At 37.0% G+C, this 21,390-nt stretch overlaps 1 protein-coding gene across 3 annotated transcripts in view; it reads left to right on the forward strand.

The window, feature by feature from the left end:
• The first annotated feature begins 4,930 nt into the window (after nucleotides 1–4,930).
• Nucleotides 4,931–21,390, forward strand: part of CD36 (CD36 molecule (CD36 blood group)) — a 34,356-nt gene continuing 17,896 nt past the window's right edge. Inside the window, exons 1-2 of one of the 3 annotated variants that reach the window (XM_071734041.1) lie at nucleotides 4,931–4,952; nucleotides 15,390–15,624. In XM_071734041.1, the coding sequence (XP_071590142.1) occupies nucleotides 15,505–15,624 (120 nt within the window). In that variant the 5' untranslated portion in view covers nucleotides 4,931–4,952; nucleotides 15,390–15,504. Of the gene's footprint in view, nucleotides 4,953–12,080; nucleotides 12,339–15,386; nucleotides 15,625–21,390 lie in introns of those variants that run through there. The other 2 variants (XM_071734039.1, XM_071734040.1) reach the window with 2 other exon arrangements.

Raw genomic sequence — 21,390 nt, forward strand, 5'->3', positions numbered from 1 at the left:
GTCCATAAGAAGTGCATTTCTCATGCAGCCAGAACTGAACTCTCCAGGAGTTTTGATTTTTCATTAAAAAAAAAAAAAAAATTTGCTCTCCTGTTATTTTACTTGAATTGTAAATTCATTTATTCAATATAAATTACTTCATGCAATGGACAGCAAAGACAAGCTCAGTCATGTTGGTTTTGAATAGAAATGCAGCATACTTCAAGAGCTCCTATCTTTTATTTTTGTAGGAGGCACCATGCAGAAATAATAGGTGTCAAATATTTGTCAGTGTAACCCTGTTGCATTAATATCACTCAGCATTGCAAGGTGTGTCTAGATTAGCATGCTCCTTGTTAAGCCTTAACATTGACCCAATTTATATCTTAATATCTAATTAATTAAGAGCAATAAGCATTCAGTTTATGTGATGGCTCTTTTATGTGCTTCCTAAACTGTTTGAAAAAAAACACTGATTGGGATTCCATCAACAATTTGTGAAGCTTAGGCTTCATGCATTGAAAGCACAGTTTGTTTGACAAGTTTTAATTGTCAACTAATTGTGTATTACGCTGTTTTTTACTCATTACAATGTAGTGAAATAAAGAATATTAGAATAAAATGACAATAAAAACCTTAATGAACCAGATAGGGCAATTTCATCTTGTGTTTATTTAATAAAGAAACATATGAGCTCTTTGAACTGTGATGAAATTCACCCTAAGCAAAATGTAGGAACAATGCCCATAGGCTGTTTAAATTCATGTTATTCCACTTTGAGAACGAAACTCTCCCCATAGCAAGTAAGTCTTAGAATCATATAAGTCTGAATTGTGAAATGAGGATTAGACTCGGTCATATAAAGTTATATTATAATTTTATTTATTTATGCTCCCTTCTGATGCCTTATTAAGTTGAATACAAGTTATTTCTGAAATCCCCCAAATTCTTCAAGATCTTTGGAGTGAATCTTTGCATGTCTTTGTGGGTAAAATGTTGAAAAATATCCCTTTTATTTTTTTGCTCAGGGACAAAGGAGAAACTTTATCTCACAGTGTGAAATATCTCAAGCTAAATTTTTTGCAGAGCAATAGACTCTTGTGGCAAGTAGCTCATGTGAGCTACTTTTAATTTATTATTTAGTAAGGATGAGGGGACTCAAGTCCTAGAAAGGCATCTTTTTCTCTGAAGACAAAAGATTCTGAATAGACATTCAGATGACTGCAACATAGACATCAAAGATGAATCCTACTCAGAATGGCAATTCATTTCTTCTACTCCAAAAATGCATATTGGTTCAGAATGTACTAAGGATCTTTCAGGTAAAAAATTCCATGTTCCAGTGTATGATTTTTGTAGTTTTGTTTTATTTTTTTAAGAATTAAGATCAGGTAACTTTTAGTCCTGAAGAAAGTTACTGAAGTTCACAGACAGGAAATAACTTACTAGCTCAGTTCCACTGGATGCTTGAGGGCTGCACATTACCTTTGGAACAGGGAACAACAACAGCATGAATATTTCTTGCAGTAGGGTGGAGGATATCACATATATTGTTAAACACAAGTTTATAATAGATTTTGATCCTTGATGTTGTAAGATCCAAACAAGATATTTTTTCAGGTGATCCAGAAAGATCAGCAAGTGAGATTAGGTGATGTGTTGAGTCAGCACATTTGCACTGGGTCTATGCTTTGTAAGCTGGGCTTATCTCACCTATAGAATGTGCACTGGGCATGTGCCTGGAGCACAATGTAAATTAAACATGAGGTATCAAAATGGTATTCAGATGAGGTATAGTTCTAAAAGTGGAAATCTGTTAGTGGATGAGTTTCATTGTAAGAAAAGGAAGGCTGCAAAGAATTCCAGCAGCCACATAAAAGTAGTCTGCAGCAACTCAGATGGCACCTCAGCTGGAGTAATGCACCAAACATGGCAACATGCCAAAGAAATAGGTCTACGTTACTACCCCATTGTTCATCTGAGGTACCCGAATGGTATGAAAAGTATGGCTTGGTTAATGTTGTGCTGGGAATCATGACACAATTTCAAGGTCTGTGTGGGCAGAAATCCTCCCAGCCACATGTATTTCAGTGAAACACACATGGAGGTTTCCAAGGAAAAGGTGGCATTTTTGGGGGTGTTTTCATGGTGGAAAATGGCAATAGGCAAGCTTACAAGAGGCAAAAGGGCTCAGCTACATGGTAAGTTTCTGGAGACATTCTTTGAAATTAAAATAAGACAACCTGCCTGTGTGTTCATATGTACATGCAAACATGTATAAATGTTTAAATACTTCATGGGTCAAAAATAGAATATAATTGACCTTTAAAAAGAGGGTTTTCACATTTTACTTTGGCATAAGAAAGCAAAATACCTTCAGGAAAATATCTTTACTATACAAGGAAAGACACTCTCATTAGCTTCCCCAGTTTATGAAGCAACACATATCTGTCAAGAGAAAGGTTCTTCTCATTATATGCAAATGACAAATCAGAATATTGGGATCTGCTGTCTCCAAATGGCAAAGTTGTCTTGCACTAGTTTTTTTTCTGTTGCTGTTGATTGTGGGTTATTTATTTTTAGGGTTTGTTTGTTTGTTTGTTTTAAAGTCTAGTGGATGAGAGCAGTCTGCCAGGGAAGCATAGAAAAAAATAATCTCCACTACAGATGTTTCTGTCTATGATCAGGAGATTACTTGACTGTGCACACAGATACTATCTAGGCATGTGTACATAAAAATCAGACATATTAGAGCTATAGACAGAGGCATAGTGGGTAAGCCAACAGGTATCAGCTGATAGATGCCCATGGTGTTTGATCAAGATACTGGCTTTCTCCCCTGAGGACTATGGAAAATACAATTTTCAGTGAGATCCTAGAGTGTGTAACTTGTAACAGTTCTCACACACAGAAGTACAGTGGAAAAAAATCTTCCTAGTTGCAGAAGGTGCAGTGCTGACATGAACCTTTCTGTCTGCCCAAGATTTTTAGAGGTGCTGTTCTGATGTGGTCAAGATTTGTCTTCTGAAAGGTGGTGGGCAATCTGATAACAAGGCTTATGTAAAGGAGAAGTCCCTGTTACAAGTTAAAAAATGCAGTTGTGAAGGAAAGATTGGTGAAAAACTATCTAGAAAACCCCTTAAAGACCAGAGTGCTGAATGGAAGAAATGGCTACCAGAAGCTGGAGGACTGAGAATTTATATGTCTGTAATCCTGTGGCTGTTACAACCCAGAAAGTCTTGGGAGTGTCCTGCTGAATCCTCTCCAATACCATTTTGGGAATCTGATAAGTGGCTATTGTTACTTTTCGCCTAAAACAGAGAAGCCTGAGTGTAATTATATGGAGGGTGTGCACTCTGCCACAAACATGCCTGGGGTGTTTCATGTTGTGATGGCATGTTTACAATTCTGTAATCTTCATCCTATGTAATTTTAAGGATTGTTTTTAAATGTGAAACACTGACGAGTGCCCTGAGTTCTCAGAGCATAAGAGAGGTGAAGGATACATCCCATTTCCTTTTTAGCTGCTGTGAGGTAGAAGGAAAGGCATGGCACAGATGGTGGTGGTCCAGTATGCCTGTTTCACCACTGAAATGGCTTGATCCTGCATTCAGAGAGCTCTGAGTTGTTCCCAGCCTCACCTTGCACAGTTCTGGTGTAGGTAAGTCGAGGATGAGATTTACTTTCCCTTACCTTGCACATTTGCTTCTTTCTCTATGGGTGAAGCTGTTCAATATTCATTTTCTGAGGAGTGGGAGAACTTCAAAAAGAGTGCTGGATGACAGCTGGGAAGGGACAAGATAATGATCAGGAGTACTGTGGACTTTACTGCTCTGAGGCTTTAGGAAGGGAAACACACAACAAGACATTACAGGATTAATGTATCGAAATTAAATTATAAATGATAATTAACCTTTCCAGGAAAGATTGATCTAAAAGCAGTGGTAAATCTGTCTTTCAGTTTCAATCAGCTTTTTGATTAACTGATAGTGCAAGAAGGTTATATACCAGGACTTCAGACAGGGGGAGAGGAAGGGAAGTAGGGCAAGAAAGAAAAAAGTATTATGAGAGGTTTTGGGAAATATAAATGTTAATGGCAGAGGATGAGAACAGAATTGATGTAAAGCTGTAAATTATGAATCTGGGATAAAGAACTAGAGGATAATTAAGTGTGGGAGGAAATAAACCAGAGGAGATATTTGATGGAGGTGTGACTGCTGTGTTGATAGTTTAGAAGGTGGGAGAGTAATATAGAGAACTGGAGGAGGGAGGAGATTCCTGGGGAAGGAAACAGGAGTAAAAGGAAGCACATGTAGGAAGGAAGACAGAGGGAAAGTCTGGCAGCAAGCTGGAGGCTGCAGCTCCAAAAGCCACATGGGAAGCTATCAACAGGACTCCAAGAAGACCAAAGGTAGAACTGCAGCATTTATATAAGAGGATAGGTCATAAAATATCCAGAGTAATGGAAATGCCAGGAGTATACTTTTTTTCTTCCTTTCTCTCGTTACTTCATTTTCTGCCTAACTGTAGAGAAGGAGAAACTTCATAGGAATCCAGGCAAAGAGGCTGATGCCATGGGATGCCTCCTGAGTTACAGTGTGTGGGATGTAGCTTTAAAAGCTCCTGTCATACTGACCTCAGGATCCTGTTAACCCTCCAGGACAGCTTTTATCTTACGAAAGGCCTTGGCAGACAGGCTTCTCATTGCTGATATTTGCTGTCAGAAGTCTTATAATTCTTTATCACTGGAGACAGCTTAGCTACAAAGGAGTTTAAAAGGTCTGTGCAACTTTCCACTTCTCTGTGGCTGCTGAAAGATCAACTGACTCACAGGGCACTGGGCAACAGGGTTACTACAGGGTTGCTACAGCAACTTGATTTTTCTGTGAGTAAGGAGCTAACTCAGCAGGCTCCTCTGCAGTTCTCCAGTTCCTTGAGGCACGAGTAGTGAGAGCAGCTCTCCCTCTACCCAGGTATGTCACTCCCAGAATAAATGCAGCTTCTCAGCACACAGGTGGACATTGGTTTTGTTTCTTCTGAGAATACTACTGCATCCTGCCACTACCAAAATGCTCTTCTGTGTTTGAATTGTTAAAAAAAAAAACAGACAGATGCCATTCAACTTTGATTTCCTGACTGCTGTAACACTAAAAAGAGCCTGTTCACTAAAATTTAGAAAAAGTAAATATATACTGATAGTCAAATTACTCCACTTGCATATTAATATCATTATAATATTTATTATATTGCTACTTAATTGTACATTGTAATTAAAAAGGAATATATTATTTTAAATACGTAACTAAAAAGTTTATATAATAACTTGTCTATGAATAATTATCTTACATATAAAAGTCTACTAGATGAACCTTTATTATTAAAAAAAATCTGAATGCAGAGAGATATCAAGTGAATGGCCAGCCATAATATGCATATGTTTTATAAGTGTGTTGGAAATGCACATCTTGAAATACTGTAGTAATGTTACTTATTGGAAAAAACATCTATGTGCATTTCTGTGTAGATTTAAATCTCTTATTCATAGTAAGTAAAGATTCTGCTGTAAGATATATTAAATTAATTTTGATATGGAAGTCCTGATATAGACTCAATAAATATATTATAGTCATATAATCACATAATTACTACTATGTACTATCATATGTAGTTATGAAGTCCTGTATAGGATGTAGCAATATAATTACTGGTAACCTGTATTATTTTAGTGGTCTGATTGACAAATGAAATAATAACTGTGATATTAGCTCAGTGTTCTTTTTTTTTGGGTTTTGTTTCATTGTTTGTTTGGGGTTTTTTAACATGTAAAAAATCTCCATTTCATAAAAAAGGCAGAGTCTGTAGCTGTCTAATTTTGGGGTTTTTTTTTCCACAAGTGGGGCTTCAGAAGCAGTTGTAGAACTGGCAAAACCAGAAAAATTACCAGAAATGTAGGGTTTTTTTCAATTAAATTATTATACTTGGGAAATACTTTTTATATAGTTGAAAGTTATACACATATTTTTGTAACATAGTAGCATCATCAAATTACATGATTGGAGAAGTTCAGGGTATTTTTTTAGTTGCCTATTTACCCACTGCTAGTGCACAGAAATCACTGCTAGTACTTTTTCTACTTCTCTGTTCTTCATAGTTGTCAATTTATCTTAATATGCAATAATACTTCACAAAGTTTCCTAAACTCTTTAGATCTTCAGCTGCTGCCAAGGTATCTTTTGTGGCAAGGGTGACTTAATTTTTTGTTTGTTTGGTTGGTTTTGGGTTTGTTTTGTTTTGTGGGTTTTTGTGGGTTTTTTTGGTTTGTTTTTTTTTTTGGTGTGTGATCTATATTTTATCCTTTCATTGTAGTAATGAAATCTCTTCTCAAAAATATGAAAAAAAATTAAAAATAATTTTTTTTTATTGCACATTAACACTTTGAATAAAGAAGAGAAAAAGCATCCTTTGGTATAAGAAAATTTGTATAATAAAATTTTTGTTTAATAAGGTAGTTTAAATAAAAGCCTAGCTCATCAGATCCATAGAGGAAGGCTATAAAAGGTGAAAAGCTCCACAGGCACACATTATCTTGAACTTTATTTCTTCCTCACCTTGACTGGTAGACAAGACTCCCAGGGTCTGTACCTCCACTGCCAGCTGGAAAGGAAATTCTTTTCTGAAAGTGTTTCCATTGGTTCCATGGTGCCACTGCTCTTGTTGCTGAGGTTCCCCCCACACACACACACCAAGAGAGAAAGTTTAATCAACAAAGGGTTTGGCCTGTATTAATTCTTCCCTTGCTTTTCTATATCACTCTTTCTTTTACTTGACAACATAAGTTTTGCTGGCAGAGGCCTACATCCCCAGCCAGTAATTCTGAGTCTGAAAGTGAGGCTGGGGAGTTTTTCCAGGACATAAGGCTGGTTAAATAATTCTTTCTTCTTGGGCTGCCTGATGAAGAGCATGTATTTTTTTTCTGTCAGCTCATGGTTTGACTTTAATACCTTGTATTTGAGGTTGAACTGAGGTCTTGGGGAAGATCATAATGTTGCTCAGACCAAGGACAAGTCTCCAGGTCTGGAATATGTGAACTGGAAGAAAAGGGTGTCAGTTATTTGTCAGGTCTTCAGCACTTGAGAAGTCACCAAAACGTTGACCACAAACTTACCTCTTCATTAACTTGAAAAATTCCCTCTACGCGTGTTGTTCTTTATTACACAGCTAAATTATGGTATAGCTGGAAGGCAAAAGCGAACAGAAGGACTGTGCAGTCATCCTTCAAAGACTCTGCCATTGTCTCGAGTGATTCACTGTGGTGAATATTTCTCAACCAGGTATTGCACCAGTGAAGGAGTTTTGAATTATTCTCTGACTTCTGAGCCAAGGAGAAGCATTTTGTAAGAAGTGGAATATATCCAAGTAGGGGCAGGATTTAATAAATTTCTCGTGCCTTTCAAAAGATGTTTGCTACCAAATATTTTTTCCCCTGCCATTGGAGCCTCCTCTCTGTTCCCTGCTTAGGTTTCAGTGAGAAACATCTTTAGCATTAATAGACTGACCCAGCTCTTTAGGTAACAGATTTTTATACCTCTTTGCTGCTTCAGACTCACCCAGAAGCCTGAGTTATTATATTACAGTTTATGTGTTGGTTTCAGTTCCATGAAGTTCCTTCGTATCTACATTCTGAGTGACTCTCACATGAATCCACAGCATTGGAAGAATCAAAGTCTGCTCTGTCCCTGCCTCCCTTGGACTTTTTCCACCTGATTCCCTAGCTAAAATTGCTTGGAAATAAATTGTAAAAAAATATTTTGAGCACTGAGAAGGGAATAAACTTATGCATGCCACAGTCAGTAAAAAAAGGGATCAGAATCAGATCATAAATGATCTGGGGAAAAAAAAGTGAACCAAAGCAGCTGCTGGGTCTTCCATCACCCATTTTGCCCTTAAAGAACCTAGTTAGAGTTTGACAGAGTAACTCATCACTGACAGGAGCCAAATGTATCATGCTGTTTCCACTGTACTGCTGCCAAGTTGGCTTGACCCAATGGTATTTTAGGAGGTTTTCTGTATCATCGAAGCACACTGAGTATCACAAGGGACAGAACCTTAGATCCTAACACTTCACAGAGCTGGGAAAGCTACAACTGGGAGTCTTTAGTGCCTGATGAAGGAGCAACACAGCAGTTTGGAATGAGACTTTTAAGCTCTTGTGATGAGAAATCAGTTACTAATGCATGTTTGGGAGGATCTTTTTAAATGGGGCTGAGGACTGCTTGAAATGAATGGTTTGAGTATGTCTCAGAGCACCCACTGGAAAATGTAGAAGACAAACAGTGCAGTAAAAGTCTGTGATGTGAGGTAGGCAAGTAATTGCCATGACACATATGCAGTCTTTGGCCAAACTTTCCAATAATGTCAGGTGGTAAATATTTTGAAGTTTTCTCATTGTGTTTTCTTCTTGCTTCACAATGTGTTTGCACTTACCAGAAGCTTGTGTAGCTGTCCTAGTGTTGTTGACATGGTACTATGGTACTATGACAAGGGAGAAAAATTGGAAGACCTTTCTGGGGAGTTTGAGCAGATTTGTTCTAACATTAACCTTCTAAAAGTTAGATGTTTAATTGAAGTGACTTTCTTAGATCCTCTGCAGTTAAAGGAGAGTATCTGTACCTCCAAAGGCTATGAGACATCCTTGCCTCAGATAAACACTTAAGATAGATGGGATGAGTCTGTGGATGCGCTTTAACCACTGAGAGGAAACTGATTCATGTTCCTTGGGCTAAATGGCTACTTTCTACCTGGATAAAGTTAGTTGTAAAAAATATTTGTAATTAACTTTAAAAAAATGAAAAAAGAGTCATTGCTATGAAACTATGTCTCTCTATCATTCTAGGCCCCAAAAGGTAAGATATTAAAAGCAAAACTGATACAACTGAAATATACTTGATACTTGATACTTCCTTCTTTTAAAGTCAGGTGACTACCCCTGCAAAATGCCTCTGCTCTATCTCGTGGCTTTCAGAAAATGAGGTGGTAAAATGTAGCAGTCACAGTGAGAGTAACTGAGACAAAGAGTGAACATGTAATGTAGAAAAAAATGTTAGGTCTATATTAATATTTTTATAATTGGGTTGATACATAGTCAAGTTCTTCGTAGGCAGCTGTCACAGTTTAACACTGGCCCGGCAACTAAACCGAGTAACAGACACTCTCTATTAATCTCTCTCTCCTCCCTGATAAGAAAGGAGAGAGAATAAGGGAGAGAGACTTATGGGTTGGAAACTAAACTACACAACTTTAATGAAACAGTAATGATAAATAGGAAAAAATTACTAAATATATACAAATATACAAGAAAATGGATACCACGTTCCTCCCCCCTTTCCCCCAGTAGCTCTCACGTCACCACCGAGGCTGCAGGGCAGCCCTGGGAAAGTCCAGGCTGGACTCCTGGAGTCGGCAGCAGTCGGGAACTGGAGGCAGGAACACACAGATATGGGCTGGCACGGATCAGGACCACAGGCAGACGAATGGACGGGATCCTTCCAGGATGCCGGGTGAAGGAAGGGAAGCAGGAAAGGCAGGAAGGGCAGGCAGCCAGAAGCTGGAAGCAGGAAATCAATGGCTTGGCCCTCGTGATCCCTCAAATTTATACTGAGGATGACGTATATGGGATGGAATACTCTGTTTGGTCAATTCTGGCATCTATCTTGTCTGTTCCTCCCCAAAGGAGGGATGCAGGTGGGACCTCTTTATGTTTTCCTCAGAGCTGAGCAGTGTCCTTGGCTCTGCACACCAGTCTCTAACACTCATTGAGTGTTATCAGTCCTAGAAACACACACTCTCTGAGAAACTTGCTGTTAATTTCAGCAAGTGCAACAACTTACAAGAGATTTAGCTAAAAGCAAAAGTACAAGACAGAAAATCACCCTTATCCTGGCCCAAACCAGGACAGCAGCACGTGGAGATTGGCCATGTTCACTCCAGGGGTGGCTCTTGTGCAGTAGAAGTAAACTAAATTGTGGAAGTCAATCTGGGGAAATAGCTTGTGCTGTTCTTTACACAGAAAGTGATGATGTGATACACTGAAGGCTTTTATTTGTATAGGAAATCAAACTACCTTTTCTGGATGCATAATTTCATTTCCAATAAAGGAAAACCTTCTAGAATCTCCAATACACATAGACAGAAATCTCATCCAGCTGGTTACAAATTGCACATTTTCTTCTGTAGATGATTCATTGTTCTTCTCAGTAGAGCTAAGTGCACCTGAGTAAACATGAGTATGGGGAGTCAGGAAGAGCTTATTTGGGGACTTGAGCCACATGTTCTCATTTTTGTGTTGTGGTTTGGTTTGGGTTGTTTTTAATGCTTTAAATCTTTCACTACTGAGCAAGATACAAACCTTCTAATGGGACCTAATAACTATGGAGAAGCCAGAGAGCGACTGGCAGGTGGATAATGGGTAGGGACTGTAGAAGCCACGTAAGATGGTGCTAATAGAATAAGCCAGATAACAAATCCAGGCAAAATCCTGTTCCTCACATCTTTATTTCAAATAGAAAAGGTCTTCAAAAGATTCGAGAAAACCATGTTTTGAATGCTAGGAACACTATCTTCATCTTCTGCCCCAGGACTTGGCATTTACCTAAGAGCTAGAAGGTTGGTTTGTCCAGTTTTTTAAAAGTTAGCATCCTCTGAGAAATTTGGAGGGTGCAAAAGTATTGACAGGAATTTCCTGGGGTTTTCTTATTTTCTTGCTAATATCAGCTAACATCTGATAATTTCTCCACATCTGACAAGGGATTTATCTTACCATTCATTTCTAACAGTTTCATAATAAGCATGGGAAGAAAGACTGTGAGTATCGTGACTGCGGAAATGCAGGAATATAAAATCATGCTGTCCTGTACTGCACATCAGAGAATCCCCACAGGAATGCAGGAACATTTATGTGGGCATCCTGGAAAGCATCAGCAGGATAGCATCCTTAAAGATGTCCAATAGAAATAATTATAATCAGAAAAGTAGTGCCTGTGAACCATGATGTGGAAGACTGGTTCTTTCAGCAGTGAAACTCCACCCTTTATTTAGAGAATACAGGAAAACAAATTTACTCCACTTTTTGAGGGTGTGAAACTGGAGATACAGGGTCAATAACTTTGCCTGGCAGTGAGACTTAGGCAACAAGTTGCTTTCAAAGGATCTGGTCTCACTTTCACTCTGGTCTTCACTGCCAAGATAAAAAACTGTTGTCCACCTTAGATTTGCTGAGAAGAAGTAAATGAGAAAAAAGGAACTTCCTCCACAAAAGTTGAGCTTTCAAATAGGGTGAAAGCAAAAACAGAACAGTCAGAACAATCAGCCAAAGCAAATAGCAAATTCTGAAAATATGAATGACAAACTATTCTGTGCTATAACCTAAAAGCCTGGCCCTAAGAATCAATCCTGAGGAATATTTTCTCTCTTATAATTAAGACAAATATAAATAACTTCCTCTTGCTGCTGCCATAAGAATCTTTTAAAATATCCAATAATTTAATTCACCTGGGGTGAATTAATTGTGCAAAATTTTGCCAAACAGATTATCACTAGTTGTTAGTAGACACTTTGCTGGGGTGACTGATTTTAAATGCATTATGACGAAGAAGCTTCTGTGATAAAGTTCATTGAACTTGCTATAAAAGAGGAAGAGTCTTACCACTTTATGAGGAAATGCTGTAATTCAACCTATGAAAAAAAAAACCCAAAACCCTTTAAAAACATTCTGACATTTCCTGAATGTTATTACTTAAAAATACTCTATCATGATGATTAAACTGCAAAGGTATTTAGCCTTTATTCTGACGGGGAGTTACTGCAGTAGTCAGGCTATATTTAAGCAGCAGAGCATGCTATGCAGTAAAGAATATTTGAATACACTGTATTTAAACAAGCTGTCAGGAACTTATTAGTCATAACTTGCTAATATGAGCAGTTTTAAAGCAAATGTATGCTAGAGTAGTGACCACCAGACAAATAAGTAATTTACCCTTTTGTCTCCTTGACCTTTGACTTACTTGGATCAAAATTTGACAGATTGCAGCTGCTAAGTATATTACCACGAGATGTAGGTAGTGGCTTTTAGTCAGACTGTAAAAATAACACCCCCCCCCCCCAAAGCACCAATACAACTTTTTCTTTTGGAAAAAAAGATAAACAGGGACCTGACGTCACTTGGAATATATAAACACTCCCTCAGAGTTAAGAGGCTATGTGCTGGGTGGGGAGATTTAGCTGCTTGTCTTCTTGTAACTTGATGCAAGTCATGTGTTAAGTACTTGTATGTTCAGCTGAAAAGTCAGTTGCCCTTATTCAAGGTGAGTCATCTCATACAGCTTTTAAAATCAGAGGGATTTCCTCAGAAATACTTTTAAAATCAGTTGGAGGGAAACTCTTGAAAAGAATTAATTGTAAAGGAAAATAAAATGGCAGGTTTTTTCAAAGCTGCTTTCAAGAAACAGTGCAATTTTACATGTATTAATGAAATGCTTGATTATTATGTATTTTATGTTCGGTATTGCTGGATTTCCCAGTTTTACTCTGTGAAACCTTTATTATTGAAACTACAGTTCTGGAGCCACATGAATATATTAGAAATCCACCTTTTTAAAGTAATTTTTGTAGCATTTACTTTTGCAGATAAAAAGCTCAAAACTATAAATTCAAAATGTGTCAAGGATTGAAAAAAAGCTCAGGAATAAACTCTTCTCTCTGCAAATGCATCATTTAATAATTTCAGGATTTTTAAACTGATGAGTACAGAGGTGTAAGTTAAGTGGGGAAAAATGTTTAATGATGTTTTGCATCTTTCCTCCTATTATGTTGCTTATAAACTGTCTTTGCAAAGATTTGAATGGACCATTTCCATGTTCAATATTCTACTAGGGTCAACTGGAACAATATTGAAAAGTATATATCCAGCATTCTAGAAACAGTTATTACTGTAATAACAGTATTGTTGTTACTCCTGTAGTCAATTCTATATTTAAATAGTACTATAGTCTCATAGACAATATCTTATTTTTAATGGTACTTTCTATTCTGCTTAAGGTAAATTATGTTAGCTTGAGCATGAATTCTCAGACACAACTGCATTCTTCTTGGAATGTTCTACTTAATATTTCTATTAATACCTAATTAGTACTTTATTAATGCTTTTAATATTTTACATTCATTTGTATTAGATGAGAATAGCTTCCTGACTTCTATGTGAAACTGAGTATTATGTTGTGAATGCTCTTCATTGCAGTTGTGTAATGGATAATTTGAATTGCAGAAATTGAGATATGTCTAGACTGTTATTGCATTGTGTTTGGTGGGGAAAAGGTGAATATTTTACAATTTGCAAAATCTTGGAATACTCTCTATTTATTAGCAGCCAGTTACTTTCTAGCTGTTTAGTGCTACTGCTCATGGGATACCTGGTTTGCCTAACACAAACAAAATCCATTGGAATAGGTTGTAGAAGCTTAGATGGAAATGTATTTTGGTGGAAGGTGTGTTTCTGTTGAATTTGAAAAGCTCCAATATGTAAATCAAGAAAATGATTTTTAATGGTTTCTAACAGCTTTCCTTAAACACTTGTGGAAGGGGTGATTTCTGTTTTAAATATTAAGATGACTTATTTCCCCAATCAAAAAAATAAATAATAAAAATAAAAGTTAGAATTTACATTATTGTGGAAAAATCAATTTGAAATATGTACTTTTCAGATTTTGACTTAATAGGATATCTATTTCTCCTAAGGTTTGCTGCACTGTGTAAAAGTGATCAGATTTTTTAAATCCCCACAGCACTTACCCCATAAGTAGCACAGTTGTGTTACAAATCGCTTTTGCCAGACTAAAGATCCTGATCTGAACATGCCTACAAAGATATGAGAATTGGTCCTAATGACTTCCACTTGAAAGTTCTTCAAGTCTAATGAATTCCCAATCTGAGTTTGTTTTGAAGTTTGTGGTTAGCCACATTAGGCTATATCAAATAGACTTTAATATCTTGGTGCTTTTGTATTTCAGTCATCTTTCAGTTATCTTTGTGAAAATTGCAACAAGTTTCATAAAAACTTAGGGGAATTTTTTTCTCTTAATTTTGCCCCTTTGAGGGGTTTCTGTACAGTCAGAGAGGAACAGAGGTACTAGAAAGGAAAGCAATGAAGAAAACCTGTGGTGCAAATGCAGTGTACATCCTCCAGCAGAAAAAAGAGGTTTACATCTGTGCAGAGTATCCTTACAGTCCCAATGAAAGTCAAAAACTTTAGCAAAATAATGTTTCTTTCTTGGTCCCGTGCATATGCAGGCAAAACAACCAAAAAGTAAAGTCTTGATGAGGGTACCACAAGGAATGGTAGGTAGATGGAGTACCTGACTTTGATAGGAAAGCCATTTTTCTGAGATTGCAAGTAGCCTTTTGGTCATTCTGCCTCCACTTATTCAAGGAGAAATGAGTAAAATACCAAATGAGCCCAAATGCACAGAAATAGTAATTGTTAATGGCAAGGGAGACATAAGTTGCTAACATGAGAGCAGGCAAAAGGTGAGTTTCCAGTGTAGATAAAAGGAGGAGTCTGGTATCAGGTTATGGACATGGTATGATTGTGAGTTTGGTAGGACAGGGAAGTGCACATCATTAGCCTGCTGACCGTGATACTTCATATGTCAGTGCATGTTGTATGTGTATTTTTTTTAAAAAAGGACTTCATAAGTGCATTTACAAAAATACATGGTATTCCTAAACCTGCTTTACTACTTAGAAATCCGTGAATTTTTTTTATGCCTTTAATCCTCATGGCTAATCTGGAAATTCAGGTTGAATTGTTCTTCCACTCCATCTTTCTGTTTTCCTTTGCTCTCTGTGTTTGGCCTTGAATGTGTAATTAACTCTGCAGCTAATACCTGCTTTAGAACTGCAGAAACAGCCTGGGCAGCCCACACCAGTGGTGTGAACTCCTGCTTTTGCCTGAAGTGGGAGTCACAGGCATTTCAGGCCCTGTGAAAAACAGAGGACTATAGTTTTCTCCTTTGGCACAGTGGGATTTTAAGGAAGGTGCTTGCCTGAGGAAAAGTGTCAGCTGAATAGTAATGATGTTATTTTGCTTGAATTCAACAGAACAAAAAAAAAAAAAAAAAAAAAAGTACTGAAAGAACTTATTGGTCTTCAGAGATTTGGAAGAAAGATAATGATATCCAACAAGTGACTTGCTTGCCAAAAGTACATGCAATTTTTTTTTTTTTTTTTTTTTTTTTTTTCATTGGTTGTCCCTGCTGGCTGTTTTTTGACATGTTATCTTCCTACCTGCTTCAGCTCATGCACTTTGTACTTTGATCTTTGGAATGTGATTTTTGTTCACTTTCTCCTTGTATTAGCAGCTTCTCCCAGGAAGATCCGTGAGTCTATTGGGACTAAGAAGTGAGAAAAGACCTGTCAAGCCTTACAGCAAGGATATTTTTACATTGTCTGCCTGGACCCTGAAAAAGGAGAGGGATGGGCTGTAACAGAAACTGTGGGCTCATCACTGGGGCTGTGATCAGTGCTATTCTGGCTATCTTTGGGGGAGCTCTGATACCAATTGGAGATTACCTGATAGGCAGAGCAATAAAAAAGGTATGTGTTTTTGAGATTGTTTTAAATCTATATGTTTTGTGGTTATTGAATAGACATTATTTCAAAATCTTGTGTTCTGTTTCTTCTTTTTTCTTTCTCTTTTTTTCTTTATTAAGCCTATTTTTTGTAGTATTTGCAATCCAAACTTCCCTTGGAATAGAAGCCACAGTAATATTCTTTTAATATATTAATTATATTGCCATGTTTTCTGCCTGCTGTCCTTCATGATTCACATAAAAAGCTAAAATATTTTTTCAAGATGTGTTTTGCATAACCTAATTTATAAACAAGCTTTTTAAAGTTTTATTATTTCTGCTTCTAGTTTTTTTCGCTTGATGATACCTATACTTATTTTTCTGCATTTTTTTCTTATTTTCATACTCCCTCCACACTCTAGGATTTGCAAAATGCAAACAATCTAACAAATTTCTGATGCAGAATCTAATCCTATGTTTACATGCATTCAGCTCACCTTCTGTGACCATGTGCTCCATAAGAATGCAGGATGGGATCATATACATTTCCTTGACCAAAGGAATGGAAAGAATAAGTGAAGTAGGGAGTTGTAGACTTGCCAAACACAATTTTTTTTCAGTTGTTTTAGATTATTTCATTTCCTTAAAATCTAGTTTTCTCTTAATTTTTTAAATCTTTGGTCAAAAGGGTGTATAACCGAGGGTCTAAATAATGGGGTAATCTGGAGTGAAAGATCATGGAAGCACTGAGGTGCCCATAATGGAGTCTCCCTGGAGTCACTGCACACAAGGTGGTATCTCCTAGAGTTAAAAATCTAAAAGCCTTAAGATCTTTGACTGTTGGCCAGGCCTCCTAATGATTTGCTGTAGTGCTGGAGACTGTGGAGATCTTGGAATTAATCAAAGACCCTTCTGGAAAACTGCCTTGAACTCAACAGCTACTGAAGTTAGTTGTAGAGATGGATATATGAACTGTCAGAAAATGTTAAATTGTTTTTTGAGGCCCTCCCTCATTTCTGATTCTGCCATAACTATTTTTATTATAAAAAGTGGCTTCTACATAGTATTTTAATTTTTTCAGCAAGCTCAGTGAAAACCTAGGTATAGAAGAATTTTCCAATTCTTATTTTATTTCTAATGATTTTTTCAAATTTATAGGGAATAAAAAATTAATTCTCCCTAGAAAAAGTCTCATTCACCTTGCAACATTTCACCAAAAAGTCATGTTATTGCATATAAGTTTAATTGATTGACATATTGAGAAAATGGTAGTTTGTCTAGAAAGTACCTGGTTTTAAAAATGTGTGTCTCCTTACATTAAATATTTACTTTGAGTTAATTCAGAATGTTGTCTTATGCCATTAGGTATTTTGAAAACAAATTATAAATATTAGTAATATGTGTTCATCTGTGTAATTGCAATAATGAACTAGTTATGCAGCATGGTTTGCAAATGTCTGTATATGAAATTAGACCTGAATGGGTTCTTAGTGGTAAAGTATTAGAGTAATTTTTTCCTCAACCTCTTCGTAATTTTCTACATTGTGATCATGTTCTATATGCCTGTACCTATTTCAAGGTAGCTTGTTTGATACATATAGTCATATAAAACATCAAAAAATAAGTTCGTAGAGGCTTTATTTAAGTAAACATACATTTTTTCCTAAGCACAAGTCATATTGGATTATTTTTATTCCTTTTTATCATGCTGACCATGAGACCATAAGACAATTCCTTTTCAGAAAAGATCACCTGAAGTTTAATAGCTGAAATATGGCATCAGTTCAGCAGATGCACAAGAGGGGGTTGAATCTAGTTCTATTTGCTTGTGTTGGTATAAAGACCACTGCAGAAAGTGCATACTTAAGAAAAATTTAGAGTGGCCTGCAAACAAAACAGAGCATACTGAAAACACATTTTTTTTTCTGAAATATTTTACTTTTGGAAATTTAGATTTTTTTAGGAAATACCTAGTAGATATGGATCAGTTTCAATGACAATCTTATTTTGAATTTCTCAAGAATTTCTAGGACAGGAAAAAAAGTATTAAGTGAGATGTTCTCTCATCAATGGCCTGTAAGCATTTGTGTTTCCATTTGGACTCAGATGAGGCAAAGCCTAAACTGAGGTTTCCACCCACTGGATGAAAACAAATGTCAAAATGACATTTTTAATAAAAGTGAAAAACTGTTTCAGTTATTACAATATACATGCAAAATATATATTGACACGCTATATATATATATATATATGATAAGCAAAATCATGCCTTAAATTCTACACAGTTCAAAGCTTGAAAAAAGATCCCTAGCTTTTTCACTGCCTGAGTCAATCTTAATTCTTTGCACAAGCTGACAGCAACACAGTATATTTATAGAAAAGTGAATTTTCGGAGGAAAGGTTATTGCTGGATTAGAGAAACAAATATTAAATATTTTTTTTCCTCCTAAATGAGTAGTTTTAGGAAACTTCATGCTATAGCAAAACAAATCACCACAAATTAACTTGTTATCAAGATTTAGAATCATAGAATCATAGAATTTTCAGTGTTGGAAAGAGCCAAGATCATCTAGTTCCAAGCCCCCTGCCATGGGCAGGGACACCTCCCACTAGATCAGGTTGATCGGAGCCCTGTCCAGCCTGGCCTTAAAAACTTCCAGGGATGGGGCTTCCACCACCTCTCTGGGCAACCTGTTCCAGTATTTCACACCCTCATGGTGAAGAACTTCTTCCTAAAATCTAACCTAAATCTACCCTCCTCTAGTTTGAATCCATTCCTCCTAGTCCTGTCACTACCTGACATCCTAAAAAGTCCCTCACCAGCTTTCTTGTAGGCTCCCTTCAGATACTGGAAGGCTACAATAAGGTCTCCTTGGAGGCTTCTCCTCTCCAGACTGAATAACCCCAACTCCCTCAGTCTGTGTTCATAGGAGAGGTGCTCCAGCCCTCTGATCATTCTCATGTCCCTTTTCTGGACATGGTCCAGCACATCCATGTCTTTCTTGTAATAGGAACTCCAGAACTGGACACAATACTCCAGGTGGGGTCACAGGAGAACAGAGTAGAAGGGGAGAATCACCACCCTCAACCTGCTGGCCACAAAATTTGACCTGCTAGTCAAATCACAGTATCACAAATCTACACTCAAGTGAGTCCAGATGAGCTTCTGAGCATCTCCCAGGGTCAATTTAATTTCAAAAATCAATGCAATCAATAGTTCTTTCTGTTCTTGTTCTTGCTACCAGCAGGAGCTTGAGTGCTCTTCCCCTAAGCACACGTTTACAGCTTACTAAACCCTACCAGCATCATTTCTTCTTTATGACAGTCATTGAGAGATGAGCCTGAGTAAACACTGCAGGTCATGTTTTCCTGAAGGCTGCATACTGCTGTTGCAGCAAAGAGAAAGGACCCCATTAGAGTGTGGACAATCCCAGTTTCCCTTAAAAATTTGGCAGAGACACTCAGGGTATAGGCTGTTGTCTCTTAGGAGGCAAGTACTGTTATCTCCCCATGAGCAGTCCATGGGTGGACAACCCAAACAAACTCCATTAATAAGTAACACCAAGGTAGCACCTCTTCATGTGTTCCAGTTTATGAACTGTCTAAACCTGTTCCAGTTTATAAACTATCATCTGTGCTTCAACACAAGACACATTGCTACCTGCTCTAACCCCAGACTGCTTTACCTGTGTCTCAGATCTGTTTGGGATAAGTTGTTCCTACACCTGTGTCCAGCTTAAAGACTGTCAACATTACATAGATTTTCTTTACCTTTTTAAGGACCAACCTGTCACATGAAGTGCACACTCAAAATGACAGCACCATCAGCATCTTGGCAGCAATCCATCCAAAGAGATTAGGGCTGTGCTAGTTCAGCTCTGATACTATTCAGGGAATGGAGCCTTCACTCCTATAAAGGTTTCATTTGACTTCAATACCAAAGGGCAAAATTCCTAGTTTTCTTAAGCACTAAGTCTACCCAGAGGGTGGAGGTGCCTTTCCATGAAGGCTTTAGAAGTCTGGAAAACTGTTGTTCAATTAGGATTGAAATATGAAAGGTTCCGAGTTCTTTTAAAAATATATTTTGGTTGAGGCTATCAAAATGTACCTTTTGATATGTGTTTCAGTTGCACATTATGATGTCTATTTCATGCCTATAATCATACCTAACATAAAAAAATCAAAAAGAAAAGTGAATTCAGAACAACCAATCAGAAAGCTTGAATCTGGTATTGTTGAAAGGAGATATTTTGAAATGGCTCAGTTACTGCTTTTTGCTTTTCACTCCCTTAAAATGTTTACTTTGGTAAAATTTCTCAGCATTTAACTTATGATAAAACTTTTTCTTTTCAGCTGTCAGATAAAAAAAAAAAATTTCCAGCTAGGTCTAACCACTCAAACCCATTTCCTTTCTCATTTGCTAAAAAAATCTTTATCACTATTTCTCTCAGACCTTGGCTTCATACCTGAGCTTGTGAGCTCAGGAGGTTATCAAAAGCAACACAATGCTATTTAACACATTAAATTGATGATTAATTGCTAACACAGAGTCATGTTTTATTTGCCAGATAATTGCTCAGAGCAGCTTTCTTGTTGTAGTCCTCAAGACAACTCTGCTATTTTTAAAAATATAACTGTCGATTTTAGCTATTATGTTTAGCCATCTGTCTTCTACATATCTGTTATCTGTGATGGGACAGATTGTATCTCCTTAGCTGCTGGAGGCATAGGAAACACTTCTGATTTAAAACTGTGTTTGAGTTATTGATATGCCACTTCTTTATCTAAAGTAATGAACCTAAAGAAACTGCTGTCTGTCAGCAGAACATAAGTGATTTAATCATGTATTCCAGCATTATAAATGATAACCTTGATTGGCTTCCTTAATGTTTTATCGTCAGGGACTCAGAAATTACTACATTTTGATCCAACAAAGTCTGTATAAAAAGCTAATAATAAGCTAATAATCATCACTTACAAAGTAATAAAGAGCTATTGATACTTCAGTTAAAAAAATGAAAGCAGAATAATTGTTTTCCTGGAATGTAACTTGGTTTTACAGAACTGTGTGTTTTCTCCAGCTTATATGTGCAGCTCAACACTTACAGTACATAAACTAATAACAATTTCGTTACAGCCTAAAGTACTCATGGCATCTCTCAGTTCCCAGAAAATGGCATTGTCCCTCTGACCAGACCCTTTGTTAAGACAGCAACTTTGTCTTACATTTCATATTTCTTCATCAGCAGTCATGATGGCTGAATGTAGGTGAATGTTAAGCAACAAAACCCAAGCAAGTTCATATTGCTGACTGCTCAGCATTTCTTGAATTTATGTAGTGCCAGTTGACACACCACAACTGGGGGAAAAATTGTGTCAGAAACAAAAAGGATTAAAGTTCCCATTGATTTTTCTCAATCTGGCAGAGTTAGGTCATGAGATAACTTGGTTGTGTAGCAATTACATATTGGATAGTTACTTTTGCTAACAGTTAACTATTGCATAAGATGCTAGAGCTGCTGTAGATTTACTAGGGAGGTGAGAGGTGTTTCATATTATTGTGGGAGAACACCATGAGAACAGATGCAGCCACATAAGATAGAGATGCACAGCCTGGGAATTCTTGGGGGAGTTTGGCTTCTCAAGAGTGTTGTGATGTGCCAGGTGCAGCCTATGGTAATGGTTTAGTTAAGAATATCATGTTGGAACAGGGTATTTTTAAGTATGTAGCAAACAAAACTATTAATCATTCAGTAGTTATTGGCTGTCTATAGATCTGTAGGAAATTCAC

Source organism: Heliangelus exortis, chromosome 1 (genome assembly GCF_036169615.1).
Source record: "Heliangelus exortis chromosome 1, bHelExo1.hap1, whole genome shotgun sequence".
Lineage (NCBI taxonomy): Eukaryota > Metazoa > Chordata > Aves > Apodiformes > Trochilidae > Heliangelus > Heliangelus exortis.